The sequence below is a fragment of the Gouania willdenowi genome, chromosome 20 (genome assembly GCF_900634775.1).
Source record: "Gouania willdenowi chromosome 20, fGouWil2.1, whole genome shotgun sequence".
In the NCBI taxonomy this organism is placed as follows: domain Eukaryota; kingdom Metazoa; phylum Chordata; class Actinopteri; order Blenniiformes; family Gobiesocidae; genus Gouania; species Gouania willdenowi.
Window position 1 is genome coordinate 23,832,043 of NC_041063.1, and position 14,738 is coordinate 23,846,780.

Genomic DNA, 14,738 nt, shown 5'->3' on the forward strand with positions numbered 1-14,738 from the left:
TTACGTGCTACGCATATGTTAGCGCCGTTAAATGTTTCGTTTTTTTTCGTTAAAATACATGATTTAAAAAATTGTTTTGGACTTTTTTTGGATCGAGGCGATAATCGCTCGGTGAAATATCGCGATATACAGTATATCGGCGAATCGATTTTTTCTTACACCCTTACAGCACAGTGGCAAATATGCGTCTACAGGTTTGTCAGTTTGTCTTACAAGTGGAAAGACATCAGTTCTGACTGAAATAATAACAGATAGTTGGAGGTTTAAGGGCATACATTTTGGTATAATGTGAAATTTACTAAACGTTTCGACTGTCAAAAAGAAAAAAAAAGTGTAATTGAGAGGAAAAAGGTAAATATAATACTTCTTGGATGGTTCCTCTGTCTCAAAAGCAGCTTGTGTAAAGCAGATGGAAAGATAGGGGAGGGGGGGGGGGGGAACAAAAGGCCAAAAAGTCCCTCTTCCCCTTTCACCCATCAGTGTCCAAAAACAGGCATTCCTTAGCTATTATTTTCCTCTCGCTGGATCTGATCTGCCACTTTAATTACCTTAGCGTGTGTGTCTGTCCGTGTGCATGTGTGCGAGAGTGCAAAAGCAAAAGGGACATGCTTAATTAAAAAAATAGAGGAAGGAGTGGCCGTGGCCATTTCTTTTGTTCTTCTGTTAAAGGAAGAGAACAGTGACTGTCGTGTGGAAAAACCTGGACTTCATTGTTCGTCTCTCTTTCTCTCCCTTTGTTCTTTCACTCATTTTGTTTCTGTTTAAATCCTAGCAATTATGAAGGAAGCAATGGTGAAGATTTAAAATAATATTAATAGTATTAGGATTCAGCTCAAACGTAGCAGTGGGAGTTTAGCAAAACAACAAACCTCAATGAAAAATAAAGAGTTCATGATTCTAAATGTGGTTTGGAGCTCAAAAAGAAGATAAAAAACCCAAACATAGACAATAAACACATGCTACAGGCATCAGTGAAACTTTAAATGATATAATACAACACCTTATGTCACTTTTGATCACAGTTAATACTAAAAATCCCTATGAGGTTGACGTATTTCACCTTGCTAATACCATGTTTGCATGCTGTGCTAATAGACCTTTTAGCTACAGTTGTATGAGTCTTCCTTGTTGTGGAACTTTGAGGACGTATGCAAAAAATTAAAAAAAAGAAGACGCAGTGAAAGCATAATTAATATTAGTGCTTTGTTGTTGATGCCCTAAAACGACCAAACAAATGTGTTCAGTTAGAATAAAATGCACATTTAGGGTTATCGTTGGCTTGTAAACCGCTGCTAACGTGTTGGCGTTAGCGGTAAAATGTCAGCGCAAAGTGCTTTAACAACACGGACTTATCCACAAGACATAATTCTGTACTTAAAGAGATGCATAATTCATAAACTACAGTGTTTTATGTCCGAGCAGCTACAATTCAAAAAGGGGGGGTTGCCCCCCAATGAAATAAGCGGCGGAATGACACCACTGACAAGTAGTAAATCCTGTCGTATGTGTCGCATTAGCTCTCAAACCCACTGCTTCTGAACAGCTTTTCCCTCAATCACATTTAACACAGGCCTGTGGGAGGAGGACACCGCTGGAAAAAAAACCAGAAATAAGAAGGGAATGTGTATGCACAAGCTTGAGTGGGTTGTTTCTGCACTAAATGATGGTTTATTGTGAAATACTTGATGGGCTGTTATTGGAGTTAGTGAGGGGGAGAAAAAAAAAAGCCTTTTTAATAAGTACCGTAGTTGTTTTGCTACTTCCAGGATAATTTGGTTTTATTTTTTCTGTCACACCAAGCTGTGCTTCTTTATCTAAAATCAAGACATAAATTAGCAAAAGGAACAGGCTATGTGTCTGCACAGTAATGCCATAAATTCTTATGGCATGACATCGTTTTTCTATCTTTTATTTTTTTTAATCTTTTTCGTGTTTTCCATGTTGTTCCGCTAATTGCTGTTAATAGTTTTTGAAGGTTTCAGTTTAAAATGCAGATGGTTGCAATTGGGAATGAGATGAATGAATGAGCGTGTGTGTGTGTGTGTGTGTGTTTGTGTGGAAAATTACATCTTTTATCTCCAAATCTGTGCCTCAGGCTAAAAAAAAAAAAAAAAATCACAAAATACACATATGCTTTCTTTGATTCTCACTGACGCAACATTTTAAGTTTTTTCTTCATCAGTGCACTGAATTTGTGTTTCGAGCTAGGGTTCATTATTTATGTTTTGTATAAAAAAACCCCCATTGATTTACTGTAAATATGTCTGATTTTGGTAAAGGTCGTATTATGTTAGAGTGGATTCGTGCCCAACAGATAAGGACTAAAAAAAATGCATTTTCTGCTTCTTGCTACATTTCCTTTAATCTCACAAACAATGAAACACAGTAAGACGCAGAGAGGGAAAAACATAATTTCTCTCTTTTAATCTATCGCTCGTCCCCATGGAATCATCTCTGGGATATGTCAGATTAGAACTGATTATAGCGCGTGCGTGCACATACATGCACAGGCCCAACACAGTCGCACACATGTTTGATTTCATTCCTCACGCTTTTACTGTTCCTCCCACTGGCTTTGTTTAGCTCTGGATTGTTCCGGATTAATCCTCTAATTGCTTTGTAGCTTTGTTGTGAGGCAGAGGCAGCGTTAGGAAAAGAGAAGGGGAGAATTAAGCAGCAGGTGGATTGGGTTAGAGGTTAACATGGCTCTTTAAAGGTTCCTTTTAATGGGAGCTCATTTACAAGTATCTGAAAGGAGTGCGTACTGTATCAAATGAAAAGACTCAGGCAAGCACAAGTTGCACTCGTTTGTTTCATTTAGCAAAAAGCAAGAACACGGTTTTCTTTTAAGTGGAGAGTGAAGCTCTGGTTCTCAAGTTGTAACATGTTGTTTTTCATTCATTTAACTAAAGGCTTTTGATTTTTAAATCACATGACTGTTGGGCTTGTTCTTAAAAAAATGCCTTTAACCTCATTCTCATCCAATATCGGTTTCTGACTACTCTCGTTGTGGTGAAAAACGATGAGATTGAGGGAGGTGGGGCGTGCGATGGAAAACGTGAAGGATTGATACCATCTCACTGGTATTCCAAACATCATTCCTTAAGGAAGCTCTTTCACGGCGTCTCTTTTTCTCCCCTTTTTTTTTTTTTTGCTGTTGTCTGTATTGCATTTTATTTCAAATGTATTTCAGCAATTAAACGGCTTATTTCTTAATTTAAACTTGGTTCCTACTTATCTTTCGTCTTATAGTAGAGGTACATCAAGACTTTACAATGCATGTAAATATGTCTTTTCTTGCTTCACTTTTTCATAACCTCAGGCACTTTTTTTAGGGTCGCTAATCATAAAATCATATAGTTAGTTTGGGAATGTTTTTTTAGTCCTGAACTTCATATTTATGATTTCAAGACTTACTTTTCAGATTGAACCATTTCAAGACAATGGTTAAACGTCTGTTATTGTCTGTGTGCCAGCAAGATTTAACAGTTTTGATCAAGCATCCAAGAACAATCTCTCAGTAATAGAATTGCTTTCTAAGTGGAAAATTGCACTATAATTATAGTTGCAATTATAATTACTATTATAACCATTACTGAATTATCATTCTAAATAGCAATTTCAGCTAAATTGCAATACTGTGCGGGACCTACAATATTAAAAAACCACATTTATTTAAATGTATTTCAATTTCGGATTAAGAGAATATATCATAGAGTTGTAAATGTTGCCTGAGAAATGGTCAACAATGTGTGTTGTTAAAAAAAAAGGTTCTAAATCTTCTCCTTCTCTTTTAATTTCTCACTAGGTCCCTGTTGGGCTGGATGAGATGAGATCCTCATGTAGTGGTTGTCATGGCAACTTGTGACTCTCCCCCTATGGTGTCGTCACGGCAGCAGGAACATGGTGGCCAGAGGCTGGATGCTGCTGCTGAGGACAACTCCGCCGTCGCCATGGAGACCAGTGTCGCCAACAGCAACAACGCCAACAACCAGTTGTCACTCGCCACTATCGGAGAGCCGGAGAATGGCCTCGGAGAGCCTGTAATGAGCCCACTGAGATCCACTACCGCCCCGACCACTGTCAGCGCAACCACCAAACCTGTAACCGAACAGAGTCGGATAGAAAGCTTTACTACCAGTAACAAAGGAGTTGTTACTGGGACTTTACCAGGAGTGGGAGGAGGTGCGGCTTTGGGTTCGGACTGTTCAGCCCCTGCCACATCCCCCGTGGCACCGGCGAAAGAGATCCCCTGTAACGAATGTTCTAGTTCCTTCTCCAGTTTACAAAAATACATGGAGCACCACTGCCCCAATGCTCGCATGCCTACTGTTGGAGGTCTAGAGGATGGTGAGGAGGTGGAAAGAATGGTAGGGGAGGAGAGTGAAGATGATGGTGACCGCGAGGTGGGTGCGGCAGAAGTCGGGGACTTGAACAGCGAGATGGAGATGGAAGAAGATAGTGATGTTGAGAACCTGAGCGGTGAGATCATCTACCAGCCTGATGGCTCTGCCTTCATCCTGGAGGACCCCAAAGAGCAGCGTGGCAACCACGGGGGGCTCCCTGGAGCTCTTAACTATAGGAGCTTACTGTCCCCTCAAACCCTTCCCAATGCCCAGGCTAGCAGTGGTCAAAGTGGCCTGAGCCAAGGCGGGGAGAAGTTTGAGACGCCCGTTGCACCCATGTCCTTCTACCCCCAGATCATCAACACCTTCCACATCGCCTCATCACTTGGGAATAAATCCCTAGCGACTGACCACCCCTCCTTTCCAAATACCTCAGCTGGAGGGCTGGCGGGCGCTGGTCCTGTGTTGCACAGTTTCCGTGTCTATGACCTCCGCCACAAGAATGACAAAGACTATCTGTCGGTGGATGGTACAGCCAAAAACTCCTGCGTGTCCAAAGATGTCCCCAACAATGTGGACTTATCCAAGTTTGAGGGCTGTGTGGCCGATGGTTGGCGGAAGCCAGTGCTCATGTGTTTCTTGTGCAAGCTGTCTTTTGGCTACAGCCGTTCCTTTGTGACGCATGCTGTCCATGACCACCGTATGACCCTGAATGAGCAGGAGCAGAAGCTGCTGAGCAACAAGCATGTCTCTGCCATCATTCAGGGCATTGGCAAGGACAAAGAACCTCTTATAAGCTTTCTGGAACCAAAAAAACCCCAAAACTCTGTGCTACCCCACTTTCCCTCACCTGCCAACTTCCTAGGGCCAGATACGGGACTCCGCGGCTTGTGGAATGCTTTCCAAAGTAGTGGTGAAAATGCAGATTCCTTCCAGGCAGGTTTTGCCTTCCTGAAAGGTAGTGCCAGCAGCTCCCCTAATGACCAAAACCCCAGAACCCAAACCATGCCAAAGGCTGAGACCAACCCAAACCTCGGGGTAGGGGCTGGTTCCTGCAGAACTCCCAGTGGGTGTTCTGCTGCTGCCACTGGCGGCAACTTGGAAGTTCGGAACTCTGATAGTGACTGCAAAGGCCACGTTAGGGACACATGCACTTTGCAACCCAATGGGCCGGACCTGAGCCAGTACCCGCCTATTAAGCGGGAACCCGGTACAGTGGGAGGAGAGAGTCCAGAGCAGGATGAGGACGCGTACTCCAGTGGTGGTGGAGTAGAAATAGAGGCAGACGAGGAGGAGGAGCAGGCCATTAACTTAGGCAAGCGGGCCAACAGCACCAGTAGAAAAGATTTCCCTCTCTTAAACCAAAGTAATTCCCCCCTTTCCAACAGTGTGCTAAAGTTCAATAGTGACAGCAAAGGCCCCGCCTCCACCTCCTCCCTGCCTGTTTGTGAGAAGATGGATATAGAAAAGAGTCAACTGGCAGTTGCCAGAGAACGAGAAAGTAGCAATGACTCAACCAGTGAAGGCACGGCTGGACGGGATGGATTATCGCCGTCCTCCAACTCATTTGACATGATGATGTTGCGCCGAGATGACGAGTCCCCTGGTCCTCTACATCCACACATGGGAAACCTGAGTATGCCAGGCACTCCTGGAACCCCTGGTACCCCAGGACCTGGCGAAGGATCCCCGGGTAGTGGGGTGGAGTGCCCTAAGTGCGACACTGTCTTAGGATCTTCACGCTCCCTGGGAGGCCATATGACGATGATGCATTCTCGCAACTCCTGCAAGACACTGAAATGTCCAAAGTGTAACTGGCACTACAAGTACCAACAGACACTGGATGCTCACATGAAGGAGAAACACCCAGAGTCTGGTGGATCATGTGTGTACTGCAGCACAGGACAGCCGCACCCTCGTTTAGCCAGAGGAGAAAGCTATACCTGTGGATACAAGCCGTTCCGCTGTGAGGTCGGTCCATTGTACTTTTTTTAATCACTAGGAGTTTTCCATATTTAATTCCCAAATCATTTAGTAAAACTATGCTTTCATGAAAGCTTTCACTAAATATATGACTATGATTTGTAGACGATAACATTCAGAGCTTCAAAGTTTAGCATCAGCCGGGGGCAGCAATGCTGTTAAATACTTTACTTTTTTTTTATTCAACAACATTCATTGATGCATAAAAGGTTAAACATAGGCCTGAGAAAATCCCCCTTTGATTCCCAGATGCATTTATTGTTTAGCATCTACAATTTGTTCGTTTCATCTTGACAGTTTTTTCTCTTTTAGGTATGCAACTACTCAACTACCACCAAAGGAAACCTTAGCATCCACATGCAGTCAGACAAGCATCTGAACAACGTGCAGACACTGCAGAATGGCGGCACTGAGGCACAATACAACCACAACCATGCCAGTGTCGTTCCCAGTGTCAGCCTTGGAGGAGGCTGTGGGGCACCGTCACCTTCGAAGCCCAAACAGAAGCCCACATGGCGTTGTGAGGTAATGACATAGATAGAGCATGAATGTTGCCCTATTTAGCCAACTTTGCTCCGTCATTGATAGCCAAGTTTAGTGATATATTTGGTAACACTTGAATTTTTATACATAAAGGCTAACATTCAATTTAGAGGAATTTTCTGGAATTGTTTGTGAGAAATTGGTAATTTATGCAAAATTTAATGTTTTTTCTGTTAACATTCTCCTCTGGGCTGAATTGGAAACTCTAACGGGCCGATTTGGCCCCTGGGCCTTCAGTTTGACACATGTGGCCCTCAGTCTAATTTTATGCGGCCCCCATAGTAAACATAAAAAATGACCAAAAAAAAAATAATACAAATAATTGCAGGGAAATACAGGGAAAGACAAGAAAAACACACAAAATTACTCCAAATAACACAACCGTGGCCCAGGTGGTAGTGGGTCGTCTTCTGATCGAGAGGTTGGGGGTTCGATCCCAGTACCTGACTATGTGTCGAAGTGTCCTTGGGCAAGACACTGAACCCTAAGTTGCTCCCAGTGGTCGACTAGCGCCTTGCATGGCAGTCCTGTCCCACTGGTGTGTGAATGTGAGAGTGAATGGGTGAATGAGCTGTTATGTAAAGCGCTTTGAGACTGCTTCAGTGTGGTGATAAAATCAAGTCCATTTACCATTTACAAAATGACAACAAAACTGCACACAAAGACAAGAAAAGTACAAAAAAAATATACATTTTTCAGGAAAAATGCATAAAATGCCACAAAACAAGCAAGAATGATAGAAAAACACAAAATTAATATGAGAACTCTTTGTTCTTTCCTGTGTTAACATTCATTATCTTAAATGCTGACATGAATAATGATAATGTGACAGATAATGATAGCGTAATATCAGGCTTGTGTATAAAACTTCAAGTAAAGTGTTACCAAGTATTTTAACAAATGCTCTGTTTGTTGCACTTTTTATAAATACAAAGGAGAGTTCTGATTTTTTCTGTTTGGTCTCCACTCTCCAGGTGTGCGACTACGAGACCAATGTGGCGAGAAACCTGCGAATACACATGACCAGTGAGAAGCACATGCACAACATGATGCTGCTGCAGCAGAACATGAAGCAGATCCAGCACAGCCTCCACTTGGGTCTGGCCCCGGCCGAGGCCGAGCTTTACCAGTACTACCTGGCTCAGAACATGGGCCTGGCGGGCGTGAAGCTGGAGAACCCGGCAGGGGGCAGTGGTCCCGACGCACAGATGATGATCAATCCGTTTCAACTCGATCCTGCGACGGCAGCGGCTCTCGGATCTGGTCTCGGTGAGTGGGGCTGAATTTAACTCAACATTAAACACATTAGACCACGTGTGTCAAACTCACCCCTTTGGATCAGTGTTTCTCAAATGGGGGTACGCGACGACACTACAGGGGGTACTTTAGAGAGAGAGAGAGAGGGAAAATTAACAAATGAAAACATTAAAAATGTGTTTATTTTTAGTCAAAAATGATACCATATCATACAAAATACTACCAGCAACTCACAAAACTACAACAAAAACACACAAAATAAGAGAAAAATACACTGAATAATATAAAGAACAACCAAAAAATAAACAAAATTACACCATAAACACCCAACATGACACCAAAAATACACAAAATAACAAAAAAAAACAACGCAAAATGATGATCGAAATGATCTTAATTACATTGATCATTGATTCAGAAATTTGAAAAAAGGGGGTACTTGTGCCAAAAATGTTTGATAATCACTGCTTTAGAGCATCAAATTTGGCACGCTGGAGAATTTAAAAAAACGATAGAAAAAACATGAAACACTTTGTAAATCACCAACTAATTCAGATGTACATATCTTAGCATTTCCTGATCCAAAAAAATCAATTAAAATCTACAATATTTACAGAGCTCAGTTTTAAACGGCAGTCATTTTAAACCTCAAATAATCTAAAGTTTTCCAAAATCTGGCAACATTTCCTCAAATTCTGCAGGGACTGATACACTCACATATTTTATCATTTATATATCATTTATACATGGAAGTGCAAACCAGGGCACAAAAATCTGTGGCCCGTTTGGGGTCAAACTGGTCCCTATTTGGCCCCTGAACTAAAATGAGTCTATGAGGGTGTGACAGATCGTCTCCAGTGTGTTATTCAGGTTTCTTCAGCTCATTTTTACTTGATGCCATCTCACTATTGTTTTTATCACTGTGTGTTTCCTTTGTTCATCCTTCTTTTTTCTTCATGCCCTCTCACCTTCTTCTTTCAGTCCCATTCCTATCCCACCACCCTCCTCTTCTGTCTCTCTTATCTCGGCCCCCATATTGTCCCTCTGTCATTGTCTCCTTTCTCTGACCCCTCTCACTGATTAAAAAATGATTATGAGATGCCACATGAGAATTATTCTTAATCTTTCATTTGTAATTTTCTTAAGTCAGCTTAATCCCCCCCCCCCCCCCCCCCCACACTATACACGCCACCCCACCTTTGCTCACACACGCACACACACGCACGCACGCACACACACACACACACACACACACACACACACACGCACACACACACACACACACACACGCACACACACACACACACACACACACACACACATCACATCACACACAGCAGGAAGCAGATTCCCATAGGAGCGAGGGAGATTTAACAATGACCCTGCAGTGTTACACACCCACTCCATCCTCTAGTGTGGAGGTCACAGCCCAGCTAGCAGATGTACTCCCAGTGAATTACACTGATAACACACAGCTCCCCATAGAGTTAGCAGCTGGAAATAGGTACACACGTTTAAACTGAGTGAGACGTATATTTACACATTTATATAACAATATATAACATGCACACGGATGCATAAATATATGTATATATATATATATATATATATAATGTTGATTAATGTAACTTTATTTGACTCAAGTACCCCCTTTCTTTTATTTCTGAATACAAGTACCCCCTTAGTCTGACTAGAACATTAGATCATTCTAATCAAGATCATTTCAATCATCATTTTGTGTGTTTTTGTCTCATTTTGTGTATTTTTTTTGTCCTATTAAGTATTTATGTTGGTTTTTTGTGTATTTTTTGCTGTCATTTTTTGAACTTACTTGTAGGGCTGCTAGTTCTAGTTTTTTGTTTATTTTTGTTGTTCTTTTATGTATTTTGGTTGTCCCATCTTGTATTTTTTTTTTCTCCTTTTGTGTATTTTTTGTCCTATTACGTATTTTTATAGTGATTTTGTGTATTTATCTGTTAGTTTGTGTTTTGTAGTGATTTTGTGTATTTTTTCCTATCATTTGTTTCATTTACTTGCTAGTTTTCCATTTATTTGCTAATTTTTTTGTGTATTTTTTCTGTCCCATTGTTCATTTTGTTCTCCTTTTTTGTATTTTTTTTTGTCCCATTATGTTTTTATGTTTTGTGTATTTCTTTGTTAATTTCTGTTTTTGAAGTAACTTTGTGTATTTTTTGCTGTCATTTTGTGGCACTAGTTGCCGAGTTATTTTATTTTATTTTACTTAAAACATGCGTACCCCCATTTGCGGACCACTGGTGTAGAATACGGTCACACCCACAGAAAACACGTGGTCGTAAATATTGTGTTGTGATCATTTTCAGAGAAAGACTTAATAAGCTTTATCAGGCACAATGTGAGGATCAAACAAGTTAATTACGTGGGTATGAATAGCAGCTTGGATTTCACACCCCAGATGGATGGAAGGCCTTGAAAAAAACCTAAAAAAAACAACAAAAAACCGTGTGTAATGCATTGATCAGCTTTTGAAATGTGAAAGAAAAGCCTGGAGCCCTTAACGCGTTCCACCACCAACGCTGAGAGCAGTAATTAAAGCTACCTGATGAGCAAGTTAGCAAGTTGAAAGGGATGATTGTAATTGATCCTGATTCAATCCTATTAAGGTTTTTTTTTATAGACAAGACTTTGTAAAGAGCCCGAGTCGTCTGCGGGGCTTTATTTTATCAAATCTTTTTGTATGAGGGAGCCCTGTGAAGATTCACTCCTTAATTTCATTTAATAAAGACTCTTTTCTTTCTCTGCTTATCCTTTTTTACACTTTTTAAATTATACGCAAGCCTTTTATTTTCAACAACTTTCACATTTTTGTTGTATCAATCTAGCTACAAGTTATTGTCCCCCCCCCCCCCACGTTTATTTTTAGTAATAAATCTTACCACATTTCCCTTACATACAGGAAACATCTCATGTATAAACTTTAAAAAAAAAGACCAAATCTTGCACAATTAGAACTTAATTTATTTTCCACAAAGACATCTGTATAAAATAAAAGATTTGTCAAAATGTACATTTCTTTTTAAATTAAAATAACACCAATTAATTAAATTCAAGCTGAAAAAACCAGCATTTAATGTGAACATTTTTAAATCCAAGTTCTTTTTCTCTACTTTTTAATCATATTATTGTTGATTTAATGTTTTTACTGCTGATTTGAAATGTTTTTGCTGCTGATTTTAATGTTCTTAATGATTTTAAAGCAGTTGGATGTTTTCTGTTGCACTTTTTGATCACGTAAAGCACATTTAATTGCACAAATACTATACCTTGGTTTAACTTCTTTTAAAAATGTACAGTAAGTATGAGTAAAATGACTGATTTAGAAATATACTCAAAACAAGTACAAGTACCCATAAAAGCAACTCAATTACAGTAACGTGAGTACTTGTAATCAGGGTTGGAGTCAATTTTAATTGTAATCGCGTAATTGATAATCAATTACTGCACTGCTGAGGTGCCCTTGAGCAAGGCACCGAACCCCAACACTGCTCCCTTCATTGTAAAGCGACATTAAGTACCCAGAAAAGTGCTATATAACATTGATGTATAATAATAAAAATATTAATAATAATTAAGGCCTAATTGGAATTTTAAAAAATCTGTTGCTGTCGTAATTGTAATTAATTTGTAATTGAGTTCAGATAAATGACTTTGTAATTGTAATTGCCATGAAAATTCTGTTCAAAATGTCATTTATAATTTAAAACTGGGGAACCATGGTACAGTTCTAAGTACAGTTCTACACATATGTAGTTAATAATTATTAAAATGTGTTTCATATCAAGCTTTCCCACATTTTACCATTAAAAAAATTGAAATTGAGGGGTATACTGACACAAAAAAGGCTCAGACACCCACAACAAAAATATTAAAGCCTATATTTTCATTGATTTATTAAGTCTAACAAGGTGACCAATAGATAGGAAATAAATTAAATAGATATTTTGTTTTTAGTGTATTTTACAGCTCATTTAAGACCCATTAGAGATGCTAACAGAAAGCTAACACAAGAGGAAAGTAGATTTTTTTTTCAGGCTCAGTAATTGTGATTAATTGTAATTGAAGATGGATAATTGAAAACATAATTGTAACTGATCCTAACCTGTGGTTGTTCTCTCCTTCTCTACAGTGGGTAGCGATCTATCAGCTGAGCTGCGTCTGGCCAGTGGTCAGCTGATGGCAGACGATCTGTCCCTGGTTTCCTCCGGAGGAATCGGAGGTATGTCCTCGTCGGACCCCTCCCTCTCCTCCCTGTCGCCGCCCATCAACGACCCCTCGCTGCGCCTCTACCAGTGCGCCGTGTGCAACTGCTACTCCAGCGACAGCCTGGAGGCCCTGAGCGCCCACGTCAACGCGGAGCGCGCCCTGCCCGAGGAGGAGTGGCGCTGCGTGGTGGGCGACGTCTACCAGTGCAAGCTGTGCAGCTACAACACCCAGCTGAAAGCCAACTTCCAGCTGCACTGCAAGACCGACAAGCACATGCAGAAGCACCAACTGGTGGCCCACATCAAGGAGGGAGGCAAGGCCAACCAGTGGAGATTAAAGTGCGTGGCCATCGGCAACCCCGTGCACCTCAAATGCAACGCCTGTGACTACTACAGCAACAGCGTGGATAAGCTGAGGCTGCACGCCACCAACCAGAGGCATGAGTCCGTCGTCCGCCTTTACAAGGTAAGAAGACTCTCTACGCTGGTTGTATCACTCTCTCTTTCTCTCTGTTGGGGCTGGGCTCTATATCAAGATTCAAGATATATCAAGTTTTCTATTTTGGTGATCTATATCGACATTTACATTTTATTTTATAGCTTATTTTGTATTAAAATACTCATTTCAGGTGTTGCTGCTGTCACTACTTCTCAGAACAGCATGAAAAGCTCAGTTAGATGGATTTCATCTAAACAAGCCACACTACAGAATTCACTCACACGTGCTGTCCCTTGTCATGGAAAAAGCCAAAAGTGGCACATATTGTGCAGATGTTTGTTAAACAATGTCCCAATCCCATTGTGTATTTTTTTCCTCCTTTTGTGTATTTTTTCAGTAATTTCATGTCTTTTAGAGTGGTTTTGAGTATTTTCTGGTACGTGTTGTTCTTGAATTTATGTTGTCCCATTGTGTATTTCTTCTCTTTTTGTGTCCTTTTTTTTGTTGTATTTTTTAGATTTGTTTGTGTATTTCCCTCTTTATTTGTACGTTTTTGTAGGTTTTTGTTGTGTATTTTTGTTGTTCTTTTGTGTATTTCCCTGTTTATGTGTATGTTTTGATAGTTGTTTTTTGTGTGTATTTATGTTGTTCTTTTGTGTCTTTTGTTGTCCTTTTGTTGTTCTAAAGTGTATTTTGCCATTTATTTGCACGTTTTTTTTTTGTTCTTTTATTCATTTTTTGTTGTCCTTTTGTGTATTTTTTTCTCCTTTTGTGTATTTTTCTTGTCCTATTAAATATTTCTGTTGTTATTTTGTGTTATTCTCTGATAATTTGTGTTTTTGTTGTCATTTTGTGTATTTTTTGTTGTCATTTTGTGCTAGTTGCCCATGTTTGTGATACATGCACATGTATTTATTTTGTTTACTTAAAGCACCGCAATGTTATTTTAGTTTGTGTGACATTTTGCATCAGCAAAATTAACCCTGAATTGTGTTCCTGGTAAGACTTTATTAGAATATATCGTATATCGCCATTTTGAGAAAAAATATAAAAATATGAATTTTGCTCTATATATCGCCCAGCCCTAATCTCTATGTAAGCAAAAATGTGCTTTAAAATTCCTAAATGGAACAAAATGCATGTTTTTTAGTTTTGTGTCTTGACAAGACATAAAATAATCACTATGCCAGTGTTTGAAGACTCCGTTCATTCTGGGTAATATGAACCCAAATCAAAAACAAGTGAATAAGTTCAGAAAATTGCGTCCCATCCTCTTAACACCACTGTCACACAGATTTAAAGTTCCCATGAGAAGGGAATGACAAAGATGGGAAAAGGTCACGGGGAGAGAAGCAAGGATGATTTCCATCTGATACGGGCACACTTCCTGTCTGTGACCAACATCCAGGGATCCCGTATGAAATTAAGACTGAAAAAAACGTTGTTTTGTGTCAATAAGTTAAAGACTATATAACGTTATGTTGGTTTCATTTATTCAGACAACTTTTTTTCAGGACATTTACTTTGAAATTTACGTGTCAGGAGATCAAAGCACATTTCAAAGTAAATTTCCTGAAACAGCTGTCTGAATAAATGAAACCTTGACATATTATTTCAAGACAAAATGACTAAGTCATTTATTTAGCTTTTAGCAGAGATGTATTGAACTAAATGCACTGCAAGTTAGTTAGCAAATGTACTACTTTTGTGAAGTTTTAGATTCTTTACATCAAAGAAACATGAATTTTTTAACTATTTTACAAATATTCCACACAAACAAAACAATAGAAAAAAAAACGTGCCCTTTTTTTCATGGCGTTATTTTGTTAAAACTCCTTCAGCTGCAGAGGATGATGTGACATTTCTTTTCTTGTTTGCAACATTTGGCAGAATGGAATGTTTTGGGTGTGGTTTTTTGTTGGGAAAAAG

At 39.8% G+C, this 14,738-nt stretch overlaps 1 protein-coding gene across 1 annotated transcript in view; it reads left to right on the forward strand.

Annotated features, from left to right (window-relative positions):
• The window catches only part of zfhx4 (zinc finger homeobox 4), a 107,799-nt gene that overhangs the window by 20,286 nt on the left and 72,775 nt on the right, over window positions 1–14,738 (forward strand). Inside the window, 4 exon segments of the mRNA XM_028435087.1 lie at window positions 3,809–6,317; window positions 6,642–6,854; window positions 7,847–8,141; window positions 12,295–12,836. Coding sequence (XP_028290888.1) covers window positions 3,855–6,317; window positions 6,642–6,854; window positions 7,847–8,141; window positions 12,295–12,836 — 3,513 coding nt within the window. The 5' untranslated portion in view covers window positions 3,809–3,854.